The 25664-nt window shown below is 53.9% G+C and overlaps 1 protein-coding gene and 1 non-coding gene across 4 annotated transcripts in view; one reads left to right on the forward strand and one right to left on the reverse strand.

Annotated features, from left to right (window-relative positions):
* ITPK1 (inositol-tetrakisphosphate 1-kinase) overlaps nt 1-25664 on the reverse strand; it is a 163271-nt gene that overhangs the window by 106612 nt on the left and 30995 nt on the right. For all 3 annotated transcript variants that reach the window (XM_089908144.1, XM_030761931.2, XM_022576240.3), the window contains one exon: nt 16600-16624. In XM_089908144.1, coding sequence (XP_089764270.1) covers nt 16600-16624 — 25 coding nt within the window. The remainder of the gene's footprint in view (nt 1-16599; nt 16625-25664) is intronic.
* Nucleotides 5733-5805, forward strand: TRNAE-CUC (transfer RNA glutamic acid (anticodon CUC)). Its single transcript has one exon. It is a non-coding gene; the product is annotated as a tRNA-Glu (tRNA).

Below are 25664 nucleotides of genomic sequence, written 5' to 3' on the forward strand. Positions count from 1 at the left end.
AAGTGACAAACCAGAACCACAGCCAACATCCACCAAGAAAATTCAGTAACTTTGCCGACAGAGAGAACATTATGCAGCCATTAAGAAAACAAGTCTGTGGGACTTCCCCGGCGGTCCCGAGGCTAAGACTCCACGCTTCCAGTGCAGGGGGGCCCGGCTTCGATCCCTGCTCAGGGATCCCGCATGCATGCCGCAACCAAGAGCCTGCATGCTGCAGTGAAGATCCCGTGTGCCGCAACTAAGACCCGGTGCAGCCAAATAAATAAATAAAATATATATATAACAAAAAAAAGAAGAAAGAAAGAAAAAGAAAACAAGCCTGAGTGGAGCCTTTAACAAAAGGGGAAACTTGATCAACAATATGTTAAGTGTGTTTGAGGGGAACAGGTACAAACAGAAAACAATTTTGTTTAAAATATATAAACTGGGCTTCCCTGGTGGCGCAGTGGTTGACAGTCCGCCTGCTGATGTGGGGAACACGGGTTCATGCCCCAGTCCGGGAAGATCCCACATGCCGTGGAGTGGCTGCGCCTGTGAGCCATGGCCGCTGAGCCTGCACGTCCGGGGCCTGTGCTCCACAACGGAGAGGCCACAGCAGTGAGAGGCCCGCGTACCGCAAAAAAAAAAACAAATATATATATATATATATATATATATATATATATATATATAAAAACATGTTCTATTTCTACAGAGAGAGAAAAAACTCAAAGGACGTTCGTGACAGGTGGCTGCTGGTTATCTCTGGGCCACAGGTAAAGACGTTTTGCTCTTACCAGCCACAAAGGAGGCTCTCCTGGACCACTTTGAAAGACATTTTCAAACTGCTTCTGGAGGGTCAGAGGATCAAGCGGGACGGAGGTGCCACCTTGGCAGGTGGCCCGGGTCCCACGGCAGCACCACACCATTTGAGGCAGCAAACGGGTCCAGAACGACCCGGCTAGAGAGTCCCTGGGTTCTGTGGACAGACGGGCCTGGCCTCAACACACCTCAGGGTGTTTCATCTTCTCCCCATCAGGCAAATGATGGCACTGAGGCCTCAGACAGCAAAGTGAGAAGGCTGAGGCCCAAAGCTGGCTTGGGGACACCCTTGTCCTTATTGAAGTGGGAGCCGGGAGTGGTCAGCATGGGATATTCACTCGGTACATACTCTTATTAAGCACTGAGCTCAGGGGAGGGCTGGGCCTCACATTTATCAAGTTCAATAAATGGGTACCCCCAGCCCCCCACTGTGTATCTCCCCCTCCTCTTGTGCCAGGCTCCCTTCCCCTCAGGCCACACTCCTAGGCCATCAGCTCAGTCCCAAAGGCATCCTTTCTCCTCCAGGCTTTTGATGCTCCTGTCAAAACACTGTAAATAACGTATTTCCACTTGGCAGGGCCTGCAGCAAAAATATTGCCCAGGCAGGGAGAAGGGAGTGAGGCAAGGGCTGCTTCCACGCCAGGAAACCCACACCCTGCCTGCCCAGGGATCCAGGGGCCCCACCCACCAGGGATGGGAGAGACTCCAAGTCGAGGCCAAATTTCTGCTCCATCAGACAAAGGGATGGGCTTCAGAAGACCCTTCAAGTGATCTCAGGGGCAAGAAAACCAGTGAGCTGCTGGAAGATCCTTACCAGCCCCCAACCTGACCTCAGGCTACTCACGGCTCTCCTTCAGGAGGCCTTCCCACCTGCCCTGGTCTCATCACATTCGTCAGTCTTGTCACTGTCTGGTAGATGAGCCTCAGAGAGGTTTTGCCACTTGCCTAGGGTTGCACAGCTACAAAGGGGAGAAGCTGGACCAGGGGCCAGTCACTGAATTCTCGGTCCAGGGGAAGGTGGGAAGGAGCAGAGCAAGCACTGGCTTTGCCGCTGCACAGCCTGGAACCCAATCCCAGTACTGCTGTTCATCTTCTGGGCAGCACAGGGCAAAGCCACTCCACCCGCCTGAACCTCAGTGCTCTCGCCTGGAAAGTGGGAATGTGGGCAAGGCCCAGACTATCACTGCTGCCACCTGGGCTGGTTCACAGAAGCGCAGCCCAAAGACATCACAGCACTGTGGAATCACTACGTGGGCATTTCAGAGCTCTGAAGCAATATCACTAGGTGATCGTTGCCCAGGTGCCCAGGCTGGTCACTTTCTTTTGAGAACCGGGGAGCCCTAAATGTTCCCCCAGGACCCCTGATGAAAGCCCCCCCATTCCCATCGGACCTCTGAGCGCCTCCCAAGTGGCTTCTGTGGAAGTGATGAGTGAGCCCCGCTCCACGCCAAGTTCTTGGGACACAGCGTGAGCCGGGATCTCCTTATAGGGTATGCTCTGAGGGCACTGCAGGATGTTCAAAAAGAGAAAGACTCAGACTGCTGGTCCGTCTGGAAAACCGGCCTGCGGGGAAGGGGGACAAGGCAGCCAGGCCGACTGGGTCCCTGAAAGGTCTGCCCCTGCCTGTCACTCATAAAGGACATCAGAGAACCTGGGAGAAAGGCGGGGGGGGCGGGCGGGGAGAGACTACAGGGTTCCCGGGGGGTTCTCAAGGTAGGGATGGCTGAAGGGGAGCCAAGCTGCAGCTCTGGGTTCACAAACTTTTGGAAAAGCCATGAAATCGCAGCTGTGCACATGCCTCCTGGGGCTTCCCCCAGCCAAGGGGAAGCTAGCATGCCAGGTTGGGGAGGAGGGCTTATGTGGCCAGGGTCAGGGGTCAGCACCCCTCAGAGGTGATGCCTTGGCTGGGTGCAGGGAGATCTCGAAACAGGAGGTAAATCAGCCTGCCCCCAGCCAGGGCAAACTCGGCTCCAATCCCAGAGGGCACCACAAACCAGGCTGCCCACGTCCCAGTCTAGGAGAGGCCTCGGGCTGCCATGTCCAGGAGGGCACCCCCGAGTGGGGACCCCATGGGACCACAGCAGGAGCATCATCCTTGTCAGTCCTGCTCTTAGCAAACCAGACAGGTGTAACTGACACTGTAGACATTTCTGGCTTCTTTTCTTTTTCTTTACTTGTGATAATAAATGAAACAAGAGAGATCCTTTCACTTTGGCTCAGCTACCAACCCGATCGTTCACCTGCACAACACTTTAGATTCATATGAATTTCCATGCGCCGCAAGGACGACGAGGATAATGGCTCCAGTAAATAATAACAGCTGCTTCTGAGGACGGCTACGTACCAGGCTCTGCGCTGTTCCTTCCCTGCACTGGCTCAATCTCATGACAACTCTGCAAGGCCGGTTCCAGTATTATTGCCTTTTTGTCAACGGCTCTTTGGGGGTAACTTGTCCAGTTCTAAGTCCAGAGCCCGAGTGTGCTGGCAGAGTTAGCTGCAGCCCAACACCCATGCCCACTCTCTTCTCCAAGTTCATGTGAGGTGACAGCATGCCCAGCAGAAAGACCGCACTTCTAGCCTGCTGGCCGCCAGGATCGAGTACCTATTAGAACACTCGGGACCAAGGCAAGACAGGCAGCAGTGTAACGTGGGATTTCTGGGGAGGCCACCTAGGGAGAACAGACTCAGGTGCGAGGCAGGGTGCCCTACTCCCTAACCACTTCCCTACGGCCTGGAATGTCAACACGATGGCTGAAGCCCCAGCAGCCGTCTTCGGCAAGGAGGTGATCTGGAGCCTAGAAGCCAGAGCGGAGGATGGCGTGGCATAGAGAGAAAAGGGTTCTGTGCAACTTTACGGAGCACACACACCAGCTCTAAGTTCCTGCGTCCAGCTTCTTTCACACGGAGAGAAATAAACATGGTATTTCTTTTAAGCCACCATTATTTCCAATCTGCTGCTGGCAGATGAATGCAAATCCCGATGGCTCCAGAGTGAGGCTGCAGGCGGACGAGAGCTGGCCAGGCAGAGGGGCTGGGGGTGGGGGTGGTCCAGGAGAGCTCCCCCTCCCCCCGCCAGAAGGACAATGTCCCTGCACCACAGACTCATGGAGGATGTACTCAGGCCACCATACTTCTGCTTCTCTTGGAATTCTCCCTTTTTGTCCAGGTCAAGAGAATAATTTCGTATTTGTGACACTGACGAGGTTCTTCAACATTTGAGGAAGGAAGGTTCAATCTTCTCCATGGTTTTTACTCCCCCTCCTGGGAACTTAGACTTCTTCTCCTCCATGGCAGCTAATCTCATTTCCCTGCACGCTTTGGCTACCAAGAAGCTCAGAACTACCCTGCTGTATACCCTCACAGCAGCGGGCCTGACAGGTAATATTAATCCTCCTCTGTTCCTCAGCCTCGACTTAATCCTATCCTACTAACCTTGCCTTCAGGGAAAGAGATGAGTGTAAACAGTAGAGTTTAGAGCAGAACACTAAAAGGCAGGAATATCCCTAGACTATGAAAGTAACGCAGTTTTCTCTTTCTGGAAATAGCTAAAATGACAAACTAACAAGTTAGCACTTCATAAGTACAAGGGAAATTCTCCGGTTTACGTATACTTTCTGACCTTTCAAAGTGGTGCTACGTGACGTATCACCCTAGTGCTGGGGAAAAAAAGAAAAAAGAAATTCCAAGACCCCTCACCCGGCCTCAGCCTTCACACACCATCAAGCACAGGTTAAGAACCCTCCACAATATACAAATATGTTATTCCTCTACTTCCTCCACTCAAAGGTTCATTAGATCTTCATATACCAGTTTTGAAAGTATTAAAAGATTTTTAAATAGGTGTTAGAAAACCAAAAGAGATGGGCTTCCCTGGTGGTGCAGTGGTTGAGAGTCCGCCTGCCGATGCAGGGGACGTGGGTTCGTGCCCCGGTCCGGGAAGATCCCACAGGCCGCAGAGCGGCTGGGCCCATGAGCCATGGCCGCTGAGCCTGCGCGACCGGAGCCTGTGCTCTGCAGCGGGAGAGACCACAGCAGTGAGAGGCCTGCGAACCGCAAAAAAAAAAAAGGAAAACTTAGCAGTGGTTATTTCTGGAGAATAAAATGATAGGGAACTTTTCTAATGCATATATTTCTACAATATTTAATTATTTTCCACTGATTTCCAAAGATTCAGCGGTAAGATGCGCCTATAAGCCAGAAGGCACGCCCGGCTGGCACAGCCCCCAGAAGAAGACATGGTCCACAGCCTTAAGGAGCTTCCAGAGAAGAGGAGAAGCTGCCAGAATATGTGATTATGCCATGGAATGGGAGCTTCTGTGCCTAGGAGGTTGTGGGCACAGGGGGGAGGGGCCCAGATGAGGGAGAGGCTCTCTGGGCCTGGGGAACCCAGGAAGGCTTTGAGGAGCTAGTGGCAGTGAGCTTGGCCACACAGATGAATGAGTGTCCACCAGATGGAACAGGAGGAAGGCCGCGGCGGGCTGCCGGGACAGGATACACGGAGGAGCAGGCTGAGGCTCTGCAGAGGGTGCTCTGGGGTGCATGTGAGGGCGTGGCCCGGGCTGGGCTCCCCAGAGTGAGAACCAACAGCTAAAGCCTTTGTGGATCCCTCCAAGGAAGGCTCTTCACCCTGTAGGCTGGGCCCTGCAGCCACGCTGTGACAAGATGGAGCTTGTCTGGGAAAGAGCACCTGGGCAGCAGATGGGCCAGTCCAGGAGAGAGGTCAAGACACCCGGGCAAAGGAACTGCAAGGAAGCGCTGGTTTCAGAGATGATGCACAAGCAGTGGTGGGGTGCAGAGGTTATGAGATGGACCAGAGCCTGCACGCTGGTCTCGGCTCTGCCTCACGCCAGCTCAGAGGCCGGGGCAAGCTCTCTCTGACTCAGTTTCCTCATCCGTAAAGCAGGGATAATAAAAGTTTATCCACTGGGACCTCCCTGGTGGTCCAGTGGTTAGGACTCAGCGCTCTCACTGCCGAGGGCCCAGGTTCAATCCCTGGTCAGGGAACTAAGATCCCGCAAGCCACGCGGCACAGCCAAAAACAAAAACCAAACAAATAAAAAGTTTATCCATCAATAGAGCTAATAATTGCACTAAATAATAGTCCTTCTCTGGATTGTTGCGGGGATTAAATTAGTTAATGTACATAAGCGCTTAGAGAAGATCCCAGAACACAGTAAGGCTGTGTCCACATTGCTTTGATCATCTCCCCAACACCGTTATAACGACCACTCCTAGGGAGGGACCAATATGAACCCAAGCAATTCACGCACATCCCGGGTTTCTAACAGCCACCAGCGGCCCTGAAGTCAGCAGGAAGTACAGCAGGGCCCCAAGGACCTGCCCCAGCGCTGCCTCTCATTCGCCTCCCAGGGGCCGGGAACTGCTACAGCACAGGGGCCAGACCCAGAAGCTGGGCCCATCACCCGGCAGCACCCCAACCCACCTCTGAATGGCCCACTGAGAGGTTAAGAACAAGGGCTAGTCCTTACCTTACAGAGACATGTAGTGACACATTCATGGATGAACTGACAGAATGGTGAGACTGGCCTCAAACTGTCCAGTGGGGAACGAGGTCTCCAGGAAGTGATACTGGCCAGGTGGTCACGGACAGCAAGCTGAGCGATGGGCACACAGGGTGCCCTATACCGCCCTCCCTAATCTGCTATGTCATGTGAGTCTTCCATAATAGAAAGCTCTCGGCTCAGTCCTTCATTCACTCACCCAGCAAACACAGAGCACACACAGGGCCAGGTGCTGCCCTCCTCAGAGACAGGAGGGTTCACCGCAGCATTATTTACAATAGCCAGGACATGAAAGCAACCTAAATGTCCATCGGCAGATGAATGGATAAAGAAGATGTGGCACATATATACAACGGAATATTACTCAGCCATAAAAAGAAACGAAATTGAGTTATTTGTAGTGAGGTGGATGGACCTAGAGTCTGTCATACAGAGTGAAGTAAGTCAGAAAAAGAAAAACAAATATCATATATTAATGCATATATGTGGAATCTAGAAAAATGGTACAGATGAAGCTATTTGTAGTGCAGGAATAGAGACACAGACATAGAGAACGGACGTGTGGACACGGTGGGGGGAAGGGGGGTGGGATGAATTGGGAGATTGGGATTGACGTATATATACTACCATGTGTGAAATAGGTAGCTAGTGGGAACCTGCTATATAGCACAGGGAGCTCAGCTCGATGCTCTGTGATGACCTAGATGAGTGGGATGGGTTGGAGGCGGGGCTAGGTTCAAGAGGGAGGGGATATATACATACATACAGCTGATTCACTTCGTTGTACAGCAGAAACTAACACAACATTGTAAAGAAACTATACCCAAATAAATACAATGAGATAGATATACCATGAAAAAAAAAAAAGACAGAAGAGGGTTCTGGCCCAGGAGCACAGGCAGCTCCAGTTTGGGGGGAGGGGGTCTGCTGGGGGAGCAGGGAAGCTGTCACTGGCAAGGTGACATACGAACAGGTCTAACAGCACAAATAGAAACATGAGAGTGGGGAGGGGGCTGGAGAGGGAGATGCCAGCTTCTTAGCCACCGAAAGATTTAAGGACGTTTCGTGATCCGCGAAACGGCAGATGGCAACGCCCGTCTCCACTCCTGCTTTCCCAGTGCCAGCTGTGCACCCGGGGTCCTCAAGTCAATTCACCATTTCACACAGAGTCTCAGCCCCAGGAGGTGCACCCTCCCCAACTCAAATGGGCACCAACTATTTGCAATGGAGCTTCTGCAACTGGAAACGTGCTGCCGGCTCACCTGGGGACGTGGATTCGGCAGCTCTGGGTGGCCCTCTAACCCGCTCCCAGGCAATGGCTGGCGCACCACACTTTGAGTAACACTCTAGACAACTTCACCCCACAACGACCTCAAAACAGGTGACTACTTTCAAAGCAGAACCTCTGCTGCTGGCTCTTCCTGTCCCTTTTAAGCCCTTCTTATTTTGCCACGCTCCTTCTTCCTTTTGCTTTTACGTGCTTACTTGTTGTGTCCCCCGAGGTGGCCAGTGAAATCGGAAGGCCCACCAACGGCAGAGGGACAAGGAGATGGAACCCTGACTCGGTGTGGACCGGTGTTGCAGCTGGGGTGGGGGTGGGCTGGGAGTGGGTGCCTGGCTCCCGCAGAGCCCACCCAGGCACCCGGATTCCAGCTTCCCTGGCCGGAGTGCTTTCTGTTTAAGGACTTACTCAAGTTGACTCAGCGAGTCAAAGGCCAGGAAGGAACACCCCAGAACTGAGGTTCACAGCCCTCTGAAGCCACGCAGGACTGCACTGACGCCGGAGATGGTTGCTATTTGTAACAGCAAGTCTAAAAAGCTCCAGAATAAAAATAAAACTGGCAGAACTGAAACCATTCAGTCGACGTCGACAGCACTTACATCGTCATTTTCCCACGCTGCCCTCCAAAACATGATCCCTTATGAACAGCTACTACGAACAGCTGGTACGCTCCCCAACATATAACACTTCCCCGGCCCCATGTATCATTATTATAAAAATACTTTGATGATCATGCTTACAGATAAATGTGACTAACTCCATTAAATATACGTTAAGTAAATAAGAATAAAAACAACTTTCAAAGTTTTGAAAATGATACAAATATCTGTTTCAATTTTTAAAAAATGAAATCTATCTTTTAAAAAGGAATTAAGGGGCTTCCCTGGTGGCGCAGTGGTTGAGAGTCCGCCTGCCGATGCAGGGGACACGGGTTCGTGCCCCGGTCCGGGAAGATCCCACATGCCGCGGAGCGGCTGGGCCCATGAGCCATGGCTGCTGAGCCTGTGCGTCCGGAGCCTGTGCCCTGCAATGGGAGAGGCCACAGCAGTGAGAGGCCCGCGTACCGCAAAAAAAAAAAAAAAAAAAAACAAAAATAAAAACTACAATTAAAAAAAGGAATTAAGTTAAAATCCACAACAGTTAGAAACCGAAAAGTGTTACTTTGGCAGGGGGGACAGAAAGATCACATTCTTTGCGCAACATATTTTTCCAAGCAGCACAGTTTCACCTGCAGCTGTATCCCCCGCCCTACACACATATAAACCACACTGTTCATAATCAAGGATCAGGGAAAATAAGCCCACAATCCTTGCGCTTCTATTAGGCGTCTTAGGTCCTGCGTGCTAAGTGTCATCCCAATTTAATGATGAGGAAAGTGAGATCACACACAGACAGAAAACAGACTAACGGAAACTCAAACCCAGATCTCTGGAATCCACGTGGAGGCTGCACTCAGCCAAGAACAATCTATATCCCAATTATGGTTCCAAACGGCCACATGGAAACATTCTGTGCGGAGCCAACTTCCCAGTCCCATGGCCACCCTCCCTGGAGGTGCTGGGGTCTGCTGCCAGAGGTCAGCATCAGGGTCATACTCAGGTGGCCTTCAGAAAGCCCCTGCCCATAAGGAAGTGGCGGCTGCCCTGGGCTGTTCCAGCTGCAAGGATGTCAGGGGCCCAAGAAACACCAAGGCAACCGATATCCCCCAAGCCCCTTACACTGGGCTCCAGAGCACCCAGCAGAGGGAGCAGATGGAAGGAAGAATGTTCAGAGGTGTCCAGCCCTACCTGGGCCCCAACTACCTGGAAATAAAATCCAGGGGGCACCAAGGTCAGCCAGCTGGGCCACCCTGGAGACAGACTGGGTGGCAGAGGGAACCCAGCTGGGGATGAATCATTTGACACCTTGAACAACGTACTTATTAAAACAATTTTGAATCGTGAAAATATTAACTAAATAACATACATTTTTTAAAGGTGAATGGAGAGTCCAGCACCTATAATCCTTGGAGGAAGGCGTACCACTCACTCAGCCATGTGACTCTCCTTCCAGCTCTCAGTAAGGAAGCCGCTACTGAACTTAGCTGCCCGCCTTCAGCACACCTGTCTGACCCAGCGTTCGCTCCCCGCTGCTGCTCCTAAGCCCCCCAGTCTGAGGACTGACTCCGCACTCTCTGTCGCCCCCCCCCCAACCCAGGCACCACACCCCGCCCTCTGTGTCCCCTGCCATCCACTACTGTGTCCATTCCAGCCAGACCCAGGGTCCCCGCTAGGCTCCAGCCCCAGCCTCCAACCAGAAGACCCAGCTCTTCACCCTCCAGTCCGGCTTGTCTAATCCCCCACCGTGTGCCCTCCCCGTGGGACCCTCCCCCATCACCTCTAACTGGCGTGCACACCTCTCCCACCGAGAAGCCCTTTGATGGCCCCAGCATCCCACGGTCAGCTCACCCGGCCCTCCTGTGGGCTGGCCCCACCTCCCTCTTGACCTGGCTGCTTCCCGACTCCCTCACGGCCGAGGCCTCGGCACTTCCAAACCATTCCACTGGCAGTCAAGAGACCCCCTTTCCCAGCCCCTGGGTCCTCGTACAGGCTGTGCTCCCTGCCCAAAATGACATTCAAATACCTCACCTCCCCACCCACACGTACGCCCCGTTTATCCTGTATCAAGAGGCATCAACGTCCCCGTAAGGCCTTCCCCTCTGCCTGCCCACTCCCCACTTTCATGCCTGCTGCCCCTGTGTCCTCGCAGGGCCCACAAAGGCACAGACAAGCCCCCCCACCCTCCAGGCTTGCCCGCGTGCTCGGGGTCCCTGTCACTGCACCCCTCCAACTCCAGATGCCCAGCACCCAGTCCTCTATCAGCCCTGGGCATGTGGCCTGCTTTCGGCATCTTTCTGTCTGTCTCTCTTTCTTAGTCTTTCCTCTTCTGCTTTATCCTCTGCCACCCAACCTCCTGCCCTGAATGCTTTGTGCAGAAAGGGGGAGACGAACACACAAGGAACTCCAACATCTCAAGCAGGCGACAACTCTGCAGTAACCCCCAGGAAAAGCCTGCAGCCCACCCTTCACTCTTTTGCAAGCTGGGGAAATGTATTTACTTCCTCACCGGCTTGAGAAACAGTGGCTGCTCCAGAGACTGGGGTTTCGTAATGTCTGAATTCTCAAGGAATTTGTAAGGAGGACAATGAATCTCGAACCAGCAGCTGTACTTCTCACACTTACAGCTTGCTTATTTGCATCTTAAACTAAGACTCCAACCCCTCTCGGGCTAACAGTCATCTCCCTCTCCCCTGGCGCTTTGAGGAGAACTGGTGAAAGACAGCCCTGGGAACCTGGCGGGCAGGGGGTGGGATGCGATGTACACGTTCCTGAGGATGCCAAGGCTGGAGGTGGGCAGGGCAGTAGGCACGTTGTTCTCTCCGGATCTTCTTCCACTGAATTCAGGGTTGTCCTAGAAAGGGGCGATGGGGTCCAGGGATGGAGAACCCACAGGCTTCCGTCCCAAGCCTTCCCCACAGATCAGGTCAGAGTGGAAAATGCTCCCAGGGGAAGGCGCCCTGCAAGGGTGATGCAAGCCTCCTGCCCAGCCCTCAGCAGAGCCCCAGGCCACAGATGACCCAAGTGGCCAAGGAATGTTTTCTCCCAACAAAGGTTCACTGGGTTGAAGGGCCGTGATGGCTGTGCCGTGCTCAACACTTGGTCACTTTAGCACCTAGTTGTTTTGGGAGTAGCAGGGCCTCGGGAGCAGGTCCAGCCCTGACCGGGGCTGTGGGCTTGAACCTACCTCTCAGCCGGGCTCTGTCAGGTGGCCAAGGCTCATCGCCACTAGCCAGGCTCACCCTTCCCTCCTCCAGGAAGGAAGCCTTCCTGACTTACCAGGAGGGGTAAGGACCCTCCTCCGTGCCTGTGCCCATGATCCCCACCACTTTGGCCCCTGGCTGCCAACTGCAGACTTCAGAGAGCTGCAGGGATGTGGCCTGGGCCCATGTGAGTCCCCAGCACCTGCAGCCTGGTACACAGCAGGCACCCAGTAAAGGTTTGCTGAATCCTGCTGCAAGGGGTGGGGGGCCCAGTCTTCCCAATCGGTACCTGCCAGTGATGAGGGGCCCTCACCTCATTGGCTCAGCAAGGCCAATTGTTAATGCCTGAAATGGAGGAGTCAAGGGGCCCTGTGCGTCCAGCACCCTCATCACAACAGTACAGAAGAGACAACTGAGGCAAACAGGTACCTGCGACCGTCACTGTCATGACAGGTAGCCCCTGAGGACACAGGGGTGGAGGGCATCTTGTCCCACTCTCCCCCTGTGCTCTAGTTGAGTCCCAACGCTGATCACAGAGCAGGACTTCCATTCCTCCCAGCCCTGCTGGACTCGGGCTTACCTGGGGCTTCTCATGCTACCTGCGCAGGTAACGGCAGGTGTTTATTATTATCAAGCATCACTTGGCCCAACAGACCCACGTTAGGAGAGGTCAGCTGGCCCGCAGACGAGCCCACCGCCAAAGCCTTTCTGAGTCTCAGACACACAGGCCCCAGAGGCCAAGTGGCCCAGTCCCAGCGGGGCCTCTGATGGCCTGAGAGCCGGCCTGCTGTCCCCCGCTCCAAGGCGGTGTCTGCCTCAGAGCCTGGTTCTGGGAAGCAAACGGGGTAATGCTCTAAAGCAGTGGCCTTCAAACCAAACCTCCCAAAACAAATGTTTAAAACTATATATCAATTTGCACATTTTCAAGTTGACATCTAAAATTTCTCATCGTAAGTTTAAATACTTGTAGAGGATGTAATTTCCAACATAGTGTAAATATTAACATTTCAGAATAAAACTGTTACTGTTTCTCTTTTAAATGGATATAGGGGAATCTAAATACCATAGCGATCTGAGATCCACCATCATCCATCTTAAAATTACAGAATCGGGCGCTTCGTAAACACGTGGAAAGATAGCAAGGCTCCTTCTGCCTCCTCAAACTCCAATTTCCAATCCACATCCCTCAGAGATGTTTCCACTAACAGTGTATTTCATGTTTGAGGGCCTTTCATTGATTAGTCTATCGTAGTATGAGGCCAAAAAAAAAAGAGTATAAATGTCTTAACTTTTTAATTTCATGTGACCATAAAGCTCTGAGTGTCAAAAGTTTTCTTCTGGATTGAATTATTATTACTATTAGTACATAACTGATCAATATAACAGAAATATATTATAAATTTGTATAAGTAATAATCATAAAAATTAAACCTTATTAGAAATACATCTCAGAAGAGATGAATGGTAATTTTTTAAAAATTATTTCACGTATCCAGAGATGACTATTACCGACGGCTAGAATAAAGCAGTGTTTATTATCAATTCTATCTCCACTTTTCAATCTTTATAGTGCTGAAGCCACCTATTCGAATAAAATTTTAAAATGGAAAGGAAAGAGATTTACCATAGCAAATTCTCTGAATTCCTTTAGAATTATACGGCAAGAATTACAGTAGTTTATTATCAAAACTCATTTTTAATGTTCTAGCATCTGACAACTCAATCAGACCCTCTTTCAATTCTGTTGCAAGCAAAGAACTGGAACTACCTCACCTGCCCAGGATCCTAACAACCAGTCACATGGTGCCCAAGAAGGATGTATGCCCCTGGGTCACACATCACGTTCAGATCCGCCTGTGGGTAATGAGAGTGTGTGCTTCTCCTGTAGACAACCAGTTTCCAGTATGCCAGGCACGGTGCCAACTGCTTTACCCAAATTAATGCAATTTGTCCTCACAACAATCCCAGGGGACAGGCACCACTATTATCCCCATTTTACAGACAGGGAGCCTGAGGCACCTGGGGGTTAGGAAACTGGCCCGAGGTCAGACGGTCAGAAACATGAACCCAGGCCATCTGGCTCCCACCCCCACTACGTGCACTGCCTCTGTAGAGATGGATGGAGGGCCGATGGGAGAGTTTACAAGCTCCTTCCCAAGCAGATCAGCTGTGGGAACTAACACATGAGGAGGCTGAAGATCTGCAAGAGTTACTTTCTTAAATGTGCTCCCACCCCCTCCTTGGAGAGGTTACACACAAATGCTTCCTTCCATTAAATGGCATCATTGCCTGGTATACAGTAGTGCCCAACAGATGTTAGCACCCATAGTGTCACTACTGCCATTCAATAGCTGGAAGAACAGCTCTCGTGACCAAGACAAACACTGCAGGTCTTACCATCATTTTACAGTCTTGGTTCCTGACCCTAGGTCCCAGCATGCTTTTTTTAAATAGTAGCCAAAGGCCAGGTAATAACAGGTATGGAAGCATGTAGTAAACCGAGCCATCTATTAACATGCAGGGGAGACCCAGTTATCAGAAAAACCATGGGCTTTACAGACAAACCAACTGAACTTAAATCCAACTCGACAGCTTACCAGCTGAGTTCCCTGAGGGAAGTCACAACATTCTGAACCTGTTTCCTAATCTCTAGAATGGACGTGAAACACCGCTCACATTACCAGGTGGCTGCACAAAATGGGACAATGGCCTTCAGAGCACCTGACACAGGAAATGCTGGGTGGAGGCTGGTGGTATGCTTACTCTCACCCTCTTCAGTCACTGCCACCCAGTGACTGGCAAACGCCCATCTCCAGCAGCCAGTGGCCCACCAGCCTGGGGTCTGGTGCACAGAGGCTCGGCTGATATTGAAAAAAAAAGCCAAGTGGCTTGGTTTCCAATTTTTGCAAAGAGCCTTTTCTCTACGTCTTGAAATTTCAAGTTCTCCAAACACTCGGGGATGCTAGGAGGAGGTGAAGAGAGAGGTGTGGTGGGGGGTTTTATTTTTAGATGTCGGCATGGAAAGCTTCCAGCCTGCCTTCACGCTGGTCCCCAGCCACCACTTCCTCCCTCCCTCAAGGCATCACCAAAATGAACAGTAGACGCATCAAAAAAGATTTCATAACTCTTCTTCTGCCTGGTACATTCTAAAACAATGGCTTCGGTTTCTCATTCCACCCACAAAGTGGATTAAAGGTTTTCATCTTCCCAGGAAGCCATGTAAAGAGAACACACTGACCCCTCGGTTGTCCCTCACATCCTGAAGCTCCAAGGCACCCTCCCCCGTCCCCCCTCCTCTCCCCTCCCATGGGAGGGGTGGCATCCCACTGTGCTATAGTCCGGGATCTGGTGTGAACAGAAATCAGATATTGGGGGTAGAGGATATCTCTTCACCTTTTAAGCAGTGGTTGTTCGTAAGCACGCGAATTCATTTCCTCTAAAAACAGCTCCCAACAGAAATTTCCTCATGGACCCTGATGGGAGGCTGTAGCTAACCTCAGGGAAGCACTTGGCCCTTCACACAGTAACCTCCAACGATCACTCCAACTATGGGTCTAGGCCTTGGTGGTGGGTATAGGAGCATCTACAAAGGATCTGGGGGCTTCCAAGGTAACCGTCAAAAAGGACTGAGAGACAAAACTAAGCCAAAGCATCCTGGAGCAGGAAACACCTAAGCTCCAGAATGACACAAATACAACTGCACCTCCTCTGCCCACTGTTGGACCCCTAGCAGGCATTACCAATCGATCCCTGTCCTCAGCCATTCACGGATTTTAGAATCCTCCAGGCACCCACTCCTAATCAATCAGAAATGACGCTGAAAGCATACTTTTTAGTAGGCTTCAGACCTCCCCCTTTTGATGGATGGAGAAACTGAGGTCCACAGAAAAGCTCAGTGCAGATCATGAAACTGCAGAGCCAAGATGAGGCAGGATGAAAACTACACAGCTGCTCAGAGGCTTCTAGAAACTACCTCCTCTCCCAAAACAAACCTCAGCCTTGGGGTGACAAGTTCAACCCACAAGCTATGAAGAGCGAGGCCAGGAGGAAGAGCTCAGCAACCTACCGCAGATACTGTATCAGAGGGCCAGGCTCCCCATCGGCGCTGAGGTAGCCCCGCCCTGGGTTACCCTTTCTGCAGCTACAGCTGGAAGAAGCGCTGCCAGCCGAGCTGCACAGACAGGCAGACTCACCCTGGACAGGAACAGAGAGGGCGACAGCAAGCACAACCAGGCCACCCTCGGGTCTCACCAAGACCCACTGCTACCTGCTGGGGAGCAGGCAAAACCTCTGGGGCAAATGTCACAGCCTGCCCCTGACCAAGAGCTGAGGGAATCGTCATGTCGCCACAGAGAGCAGTGGCCCCCTTCCCATCCCCCGTGAGTTGTCATTGCCAGGACAAATGCAGCTGGCCAGAGGGATCCCCTGGCGTGACACACCCAACCCCACCCCCCCTCCCGGCCTCCCCACTCTCAGGCAGATCAACCTCCAATGCAGTCCGAGCTTGTCATCTATTTTGGGCCCACAGGGCAAGCCCCACCCCGCCCCACCCAACCCCACCCCCCCAGGAGAGTCTCCAACCATCCTCCCTTCCCCAGTGAGCTCCTGACCCAAGTCCAACCCAGGGTGAGGCAACACAGGGGTCAGGAGCCCCCACTGACTCAGTCCACACTCCAGGGGCCAGGGGTACATCGGGAGGATCAGATATGGCCACTGAGAGCAGAAAAGGGGTGACAAGGGGGAGGGGGACGAACCCTGGGGCAGGGGGAGGAGCATCGGTGGAGAAGACGATACCACCGTCAGCCATAATACAAGAATGGTCCAGGGTAGGAGAAGGCCTGTCCCCAGAGCTCTAACAGCCGAAGCAGAGCCCCTGGGGGCTGGAGCTCCCGCAGCGGAGCCTGAGGACAGGCGATGGCTGGGTGGCTACGCCCCTCACCCGGCCCATCCCCGCCCCCACCAAGGGCGCCACAACTCCCGCACCAGCAAAGCAGAGCAGTTCCTCAACCCCGACACACCGCCAGCTCCAGCTCGGTCCCGCCGGGGCGGCAATCACATCCATTGCACGGGGAGAGAAGTTAAAAACGAGAGCACGTAAGGAGAGGCCAAGCGCCCAGACTCTTCAGAGAGGGGGGAACAGTGAGCGCTGAAGGCCCCCCCAGCTGAACAACGGCGAGGGTGTGGTCTGTACTCACCTGCACGACTTCTATCCCTCGCTTCCTGTGGAGAAAAACAAAGAGAACACAGGTTACTCCAGCAGGCAGGAAGCATCCTTCCAGAAACTTCACTAGGGCCAGCTGGAGGCAGAGCAGCGAGGAGACTGCAGCTGCACCTCTCAGGCCATGGTCCCCAGAATGGCCTTGTTTTCAAGGGGGAGGTTTATGAACTCCTAGCCAGCCCTCAAAGCCACCTTGCGGCTGAAAGAGAGGGCTGGGTGCCCAGAGAAAGCTGGCTGGAGGCCACTCACGGCCAGCCGTTCCGCACACCAATCCCGGGGCCAAGGCTTCGGGGGCACAGCTCCAGCCTGGACCACCCCAAGACCCTCCCACCACCGATGGCCTTAACCCAACCCCCCAACCCCACTCCCTCCCGGGTCAGGTCGGACACCTTGGCCCAGTCCCTCAGGCCGGCCTCAGCCCATCCCACCGCAGCCCATCCACATTCCCACGTGCAAGAGGCCCCAGGCCCTTCAGTCCTGCCCGGCTGCTTGTCCACTGCTGGCCATCTCTGCCCCACTGACATCCTGCCCGCCCTCTGAGCCTGGTTCAACCACCACGGTCCTCGCCAATATCCTTCCAGGCCTGGACTTCGCCTTCCCCGTGTCTCCCCACATAATCCCAGGGCTGCCGTGCTCCCACACGCGTGCCCTCACTCACCCCACCCCGTGGAGCCTGGGTTGGGGTCCGTGTCTCCAGAGGAGCACACAAAGGCTCCCTGCCAACTCCCCCACCCACAGCCCTTACTGCAAGCGGTTCAGGACACACAGGGCTGCGTGGCATCTCCAAGCCTCGGTCTCCACCCTCCATCCCAGCCTTCAGGATTCGGCTCCGACAGACGCCCTCCCAGGAAGCCTTCCCAGACTCACGGTGTCCTCTCCCGGCCCGCACACGCCGGGTCAACTTGGGGCACCGCTTCCCAGCCCATGGTTCCGGAGCGCCGATCGGCTGTCCCCTGGGGGCAGAGCGCGTGTGGACCGCAGACAGCATGCCAACAGCCCGGGCCGTGTGCGCTTTCCTGAGAACAGAGGCTGAGCCCCCACAGACACTCAGAGGAGGCTGTGATCAGGCGAGGTCAAGGCCTGGGGCTCTCTCGCCCTCACTCCCTCCTTGGAGCAGGGTCTGAGGCAAGTTCGCTGTGCGCCCGCCTGGCATCCAGACGCCCCTGAACATAGATACAGGAGCCGCAGCTCGGTTCCTGTGCCTGGCTTGGCCCTTGGGGGACAATACAGATGAAACAGCCATGGTTCGGGCCCCCGAGAGCCTCACAGCCTAAGGGAGGAGGCGACACAAAGCCCCAGGGGAACCTCCAGGCCACGGTGAGCAGGCGCGGCACCTCACACGGCACAGCGGGGGTGACACGCGCCAACCCTCACGTCTGTCACTGAGCTCCTCCAACAAGCATTTCCCAGCACCTTCCGAGCACCGGGGCACAGAGTGGAAACTCACAAGGAGGCCACCACGTAAGACAGCAAGACACAGCAGGAGGTGACCAGGTCACACTGCAGGACGTGCCCGGCTGCCTGCACCTCCACACGCAACACCTCCCAGGACCCCGGGCCCCGAGGAACCCCATCTGAAAACCACAGTAGTTGATGCTTTCAGGGTCCTCGCCGTCACTCAGCTTTCTCTGCAGTTCTGGAAGGAATGGCAGCCGATATGCATCTGCTTCCACGATTTCATGAGGGGACGGGCTGGACACGACAGCACCGCCCTGGGCCACCAGAGCCCACGGCAGGGGGACAGACGGCGTCACTTAGAACCCATGTCACATCCAGGCGTCGGCTCACAACCCACACCATTCATTTCTGAGCCCTGTGGACACCCCAGAGCCCCTGCCTCATCCCCAGACCGTCCTGGCCCCAAGGGAGCATCAGTGACGGTAACCCGCCATGGTCACGTGGCCTGTGACTGCGACGGGCTAGGCTAGGCTCAGCGTGCCTCCTCACCCTGCCCGCCCCCATCCGCAGCCCTGGATGGGGATCTTCAACAGCTGAGGGGGGAGCCTCAGGGGACGAGTCTCGGGGACAGACAGACGGCCTGCAGGAGGCAGGCCCGTGTGTAGGTGACCCACACCAGGTGGAGAGGGCTTCTGCCAGGCCCCGGGCCCGGCCTGGCTTCTCCCTCCAAGTTAATTCTCTCGGCATCCAGGTTATCCCGGCGTGTGGCTCTCGTGTCCTTAGGAAGGCGGCTGCGGTCACTTCCAATCCATCCACATCAGACATCAGCCCAGACAGTTCCCACCCTCCTTACCCCTGTCCTACAAAACAAACAGGACTCTAACTTTGAAAACAGATGGAACATGTAAAATAAAAGAAACAAAAAAGTGGTCTCGAGGACAGACTGACAACCTCAAGTGGGGCTGAGCTCCCAGGAGCCAGTGCAGTTTCTCTGCAGCTCAGAGCACCAAGAACAGGATAAACTGCACCTCTGGCAGAAAAGACGGGGTTCGGGTCCCCTTTCCACACACATCTGGCCACACGTACACCAGACACCCTCGTGGTGAGAGGAGCTAAGGCCCACTGAGCGCTCGCAGCACCTTCCGCGGTGATTGCCCATTACTCTGACCGGCAAGCTGAGGCCCAGCTGCCTCAGGAGAGCGGGTGCTGGCTCTGCAGCTGGGCTCCCCACACCACACAGTCATGGCGCAGCTGGCTCAGGAGGTGCCAAGAGGGCAAGCCTGGTCTCCATGCCCCAGGGCCTCGGTGTAATGGGGAGCCTAGGGACACAAGCGGAAAACCACGTTCCCTAGGGTGGTGGGATGCCACGCACCCCATCACCGCCCACTCAGGAAAATAAGGTATAACCTGCCGGGGCTCCCTTCTGCGCCTGAAACCTCTGCAGAACAAAGGTACCAAGAATGTTCATTTCCCGAGCAGCGGGCTCCTGAAACCCGGCCCTAACCAGAAAGTTCAGAAATTGAATCATGACACCAAAGGAGAAGCGGGAGGAGGGGGCGAAGGAGGGAGGGAGACGGGAGGGGGAGACGGGAAGAGAAACCAAACCTGTCGTCAACTGAGTAAACTGCTCCTCCTGAAAACCCCAGCTCCCTGACCTCACCCCACAGACACACTTGCACGGGCAAAGCGTTTCAGGCTGTGGACGTTAACTGCCCCACTGCCCGAGAGAGCAAAAGCCTGGCAGCGCCTAAAACCCCCAAGAGGGGCCACTAACAAACTACCTGCTGTCAAAGGAGTACTATGCAGCAGTTTAAAGGACAAGGAAGTGCTCCAGGCCCCATGATGCATTCGCCATCTCCAAGACACTGCTACGGGAAAGCGACATGCAAACCCTGTGGGCCGCAGACAGTTATTTGGGTTAAGCACAACATCCAGGACAAAAGAGGCATGCTTGCATATATGCAGAACGAATCTGAAAGTACTACCAGAAAATAGTTGTGGCCTGGCCTCTAGTCAAGGGCAAGGGCAAAGGTGGCTGGGAGGTGATGTGAGGACACTTCGTTTTCACTGTGCACCCTCGTGCACTTCTTGAATTTTGTGCCAGGTGCCTCTAACGCATGCCCCAAAACTAGGGAAATTTATATTTTTTTATTTTTTACAAAATGACAGTTGTCAGCATTCCCAGGGTCTGGCATAAAGTAGATGCCTGGTGAAGGCATGGGTCAATCGACCAGTTGATGGAGTGAAGAAGAGGAGTTCAGGATTTATCTAGAAAAGCTCCCCTGTGCTGCTCAAAGAGGAGCCGCCATGACACCCCTTCCGGGGCCACTGGACTGTCACGCATCAGAGCATCCAGTTTGGGTGCTAAGCCCATTTAAATACTTGGGCACCGGGGAAACAGATCGGGAGGGAACACACTGCAGCGTTAACTGTGGCTGCAGCAGTGAAGTGATGTGTGGTTCTTTTCATTTTCTGGTAGTTTCTAAGTTTTCGACAATGAGCATAGATACTACCTCAAAAATTATAGAAAAAGTAACAATAAAAGTTAAATAATTAAAGAATTTTACTTAAAACCTGCATCTCAAGAAAATGCAGGCTCTAAATTGTCATTTCCTTGATAAATATTGGATTAATAAGTTTTGGACAGAGGTGTACCTCACAACTCATAATATAAACCTGCTTTTCCAAAAGCTGGATATCCCATAAGGGAGGATCCATTTTGCAAAAGGGACCTCCCTCTCCAGACGACCAAGGAGAGCATACCCTTGGGGAATTTAAAATACTTACTTACAAAACGGAGTATCTCTTCAGGGGAGAAGACAGAGCAATCAGAGAAGGCTTCAAGGAGGAGGCGGCATTTGCCATTCGAACAAAAACTGAAGGGCAACTACAGACAGACACTGGGGAGAAGAAGTTAAAGAGGAATAACACGAGGAGTGTTCCCCCTTCCCAAAAGTCATCTGGGAGTGTGGAAGCATAAGCCCCACTGAGAGGGCAGGCGGGGGCGATGAGAAGTGGATACAAGATGCAGGCTGGGCACAGCCCAGGGGCCCAGAATGTCACCCCACAGGCCAGTGGGTTCCAAATGCCAGGACAGATGACTAAGAATCACCCCTGGAACTTGTCAAAAATACTAAATTCAAGGTCCGGTCCCAAAGGCTCTGATTCAGGAGGTGAAGGGCAGGGTCTGAGAGGAACTCGGGGCTCGTCCAGCTCCCAGGTGTCCTCTGGAGCGGCCAGGTGTGGAACAGCTGCTCGTCCCCAAGGAGCAACTCCTGCCGCTTGAGGAGCAGTAGGACCAGATATGCCCGGGAAGGGGCGGGGGCCTGTTCGTTCAGGGGCAGCCCCTCCAGGTCTTGGGGACAGGAGTAGAGGTCACGAAAGAACCAGAGCTAGCTGTGATGCTCACAGTCTGGGTGCAGCAGGCTGAGAACACACGCCAGCACCAGGGACGGAGCGTAGCAGGAAGACGGTAACTTCTCCATTTTTTGACCGCAGTGGTGCCAGGAGGTGGTCAGAAGCCTCCACTGAGCTGAGCAAACAGTTCAGGCCTGTCTGGGAGGCAGGCAGACGTGGAAGAGGTGGGGGGCATCCCCACGAGGAGAACGCGGAACCAGACCCAACTGTACCTCGTGCCTCACTTTCCTCACCTGTCAAGCGAGGAGAATACTGGACCCCACCGCATAGGACTGCTGGGCCCACGCTGGGGCTGGGGGCCTGTTACTTCTGTTCTGCCCTGCCTTCCTGCCCTTTCAGAACTGCCCCTCCTCTATCCATGTGATTCTGATGGGCAAACAGAAAACTGAGGCACTGCAGCCCCTCCAGGGGTGGGCACGTGGCCTGGCACCTCACTTAGCTGCAGGATGAGCGCGGGACCCAAGCCAGACCAGCCCGGGGCCTTTCCAGGACGGCTCCTGGGGCAGTGTCAGCAGCACGAAGGGCACGTCCCGGAAACGTCAGACGACACCATGGGCAGACTCTCAAGAAGGAGGCTACACCAGGAAAAAAGGCCAGCTCTCCCTTGCCAGAGGCCAAGGCCCCAATCCAGCCGGCCTAGAGCCTGCCCTCTCTAGACTTTCAGTTGTGGATTTTGAGTTTCTGTCACTGGCCACTGTCTTGCTTGATACAGCAGAGCTTAGTAAGTAAGAGCAGCACCCACTTCCTGAAGACAAAAATCACCCCAAATGACACGGTGTAGAGAGAGGGGGGACAATACAGGACAGGAGTCCAGCGAAGAGGACCAAAAGCAAGAGGACTAGAAAAGAGCAAGGTCCCAGAAGCCAGGGAGGCACGATCATCCAGAGGCACCAGCCCAAACCACTCAGAGGCCACCATAAGGCCTGAGACTCAGCTGCCGGGTGTCGCACCAGGAAGGGTAACAAGGTACACCTTGGGACACCAGCAGGCCTGCCTCACAGCAGAGCGGGGCCCGCGAAAACCAGCAGCAAGAACAGGACGTGTTGCTGAGCAGCCCCGGGTCTCAGCTTTCACATCTGTTAAATGGGTCTGACCCTTCCAGACCTTCCAGGGCAAGTATGAGAACCGAGGGCTGCGGGCAAGTGAAGCACATGCAATGGTGAGTCAGCAGGGTAGAGGGGATTAGGCCGAGACAGCGGTACCCTCTGACCAACACGGAAAGAAAAGTCCCGTGACAGCTGGGAGAATTCCAGGTGCTCTGAGAGAGCAGAGCAGCGACCAAAGAAGAGTGAAGTCTGCCAAAAAGGGGGCCCTTGGGTTCATCAAGAATCGCTTTCTTGGGACTTCCCTAGCAGTCCAGTGGTTAAGAGTTCGCCTTCCAATGCAGGGGGTAGGGGTTCGATCCCTGGTCAGGGGAGCTAAAATCCCACATGCCTCGCGGTCAGAAAACCAAAATATAAAAAAACCCAGAAGCAATATTGTAACAAATTCAATAAAAGACTTTAAAAATGGTCCACATCAAAAAAAAAAAAAACAAAAAACAAAAAACTTTAGGGACTCCCCTGGTAGTGCAGTGGCTAAGAATCCGCCTGCCAATGCAAGGGACACAGGTTCGAGCCCTGGTCCGGGAAGATCCCACATGCCACGGAGCAACTAAGCCTGTGCATCACAACTACTGAGCCTGCGCTCTAGAGCCCACGAGCCACAGCTACTGAGCCCGCGAGCCACAACTACTAAAGCCCGCGCGCCTAGAGCCCGTGCTCAGCAACAAGAGAAGCCACCGCAATGAGAAGCCCACGCACTGCAATGAGGAGTAGCCTCCGCTCTCCGCAACTAGGGAAAGCCCCCGCGCAGCGACGAAGACGAAATGCAGCCAAAAATAAATTAATTAATTAAATAAATTTAAAAAAAGAATTGCTTTCTCACGATATGCAAAGCCACAGCCACCTGCCTCCCACCCAGGCACAGCAGAGGGCTGGCCACAGTGCACAGCAGAGGAAGGATAATCCTGCTGGGGAGGGAGGCTGGCCAGGCTGCCTCAGAGCAATTTCACAGCAGAGGGGATCAACCCGGAAACACAGGTTTCCCCCACGCCAACAGGCAGGGAGAAAGAAGCTGCACCTGCACCAGAGCTAAAAACCACTTAGAGACGGGAAGTGTGTAATTATATAAGTGGAAACCCAGGCACATTCACATCCCAGCCATTTGTAGCACAGCTTGGTAATCACCAGATTTCAGGAGCCCCGAATAACAGGCCCTTTAGCACCACGAGGCCTGCAGGCAAAGCCCCTGCCCCCGCCTCTCCCCAGGCTGCAGAAGGCAGGGCCTCGAAATGTCTCCCGAGGACTCAGGGTTCCCCGAATAGGCGGCTGGGCCTTCTCTTTCACCCGAGTGCGCAGAGGGACACGCTGTCCCCACCACCCCAAATGCCACACCAGCACCACCACCTAACCCACGCTCAAGGACAGCTCCTTAGGAGCCCTCCTTGGCTCCGTCCTCCTCAGGGACCCCACATCCCAGCACAGAGCATGGATGTGAAGGACACCTGGCTCCGTGCCGCTGACCCCTGCTAGGCTAAGAGCTAGTAAAGTGGACATTAATGGTGACCACCAATATGACAGTTCTCCTCCTCCTGGGCACTCCCCTGGACACACACACACACACACACACACACACACACACACACACACGCTCACTCACTCAGCAGGCTAGGCATAGCCATGTGGCTTGCTTTGGCCAAGGAAATGTGCACAGAAGTGCCCCATGTCACTCCTGAGGAGAAGCAGTCGATGGCCAGTGGTCAGCTCTCCAGCCAGTCCTCCTGGTCGTCAGCAGCTGTGGGGGCACGGGGGGCACAGACGGCCCCCAAAGCCATCCCAGACCCACTCCTGGAAAGAAACCTGGCTGGGTGGCTATGAAGCCAGGCTGGGAACCAGAAAAAACTCTATTAAGAGGACCTTCAGCTTAGCAGTGGTTCTCAACCAGGGCAATTTTGCCCCAAGGGGACATTTAGCAACATCCGAAGACATTTTTGATGGTCACACCTCGGGGAAGTGCTCCTGACATCCAGAGGGTGGAGGCCCTACAATGCACAGAACAGCCCTTAAACAGAGAATGATCTGCAACACAGTGCCGAGAATGAGAAAAGCCGAGATGCAGAGGACCAGCCCTGGAGAGTAACGCAGGCCCAGAGGGGACTCTGAATGAGCTATAAAAAAACCTGTTGTTGCAAACCTCTCAGGGATGTCTGTTATTGTAGCCTAACCGGGCCTAACCTGACTGATAAACGCTCCTTGAGGAATCGGGGCTTGTGCCCTCTGTCTACACCCCAAATTCCTAGCACAATACCTAGCACAAGGCATTTGGAGGTGCAGCACACAAGGCATCGGGGGTGGGGGGAGTAGCACAAGTCCCTCCCTTCATCAAACTCCCTCAAGAGAGACCCTATGCTACAAAAACACTCAGGCCTGACCTAAGTCTGTGCCTTTGCGCAAGCTGTTCCCTCTGCTGGAACGCCCCTCCTCCTCTGGCAAAGTCCTGCTCATCCATCAGGGGAAGCTCAGACATCATACTTGCCGAGAGGCTGTTCCCAGCCCCTTCCCTGGGCAGAAATAATGGCTCTTTAGCCACACAGCCATGGACACTTAAAAGACTGCTCTGTGCTCAGTTTTGGGCCGTGAGCCCCCGAGGTCTGAGAGTTTGTTCTTTATTCCAGTGCCCCGTGCCCACCACCGACACCCCCCACCTGGCAGGTACTCTGCAAGCACTTCCTGAATGAAAGAGGCTGACAGCCTCCAGTCCATCCCTGAGTGCCCCTGCCTGTCTGCGTCCTCGGCAGCCCGGTTCACTTGTCGATGGTTTCGTAATTTGGATTTGTCTTCTCTTGGCAGTGCCAGAAATCGAAATGGCCCAATACAAAGGCAACATACAAAGAGAATTTTAAAGCCAGTGCAAACATTTGAATTGTTTGGACAGCTCCAAGAAAGAACCAGATAAACTGGAAGCTAGCATATGTCTTTTTTTCTTGGCGGCGGGGGCACGGGTGGGAGGTCAGGGGGAATGTAAAACCCTTCCCCTGATTGCACAGTCACCACCTCCGGTAACTGAAGACCTTCCCCCATACTAGGTGCCCCACCTGCAGGAGGTGGGCCAGAGGGTCCCGGCAGTGGCATGAGTCAGCGTGTCCCTTCCGACCTAGAACGAGCCCAGGGGATGCCTGGAAGTGGC

This window comes from Delphinapterus leucas, chromosome 2 (assembly GCF_059928025.1).
Source record: "Delphinapterus leucas isolate spDelLeu-1000000601 "Yukka" chromosome 2, BTC_Dleu_Yukka2, whole genome shotgun sequence".
Lineage (NCBI taxonomy): Eukaryota > Metazoa > Chordata > Mammalia > Artiodactyla > Monodontidae > Delphinapterus > Delphinapterus leucas.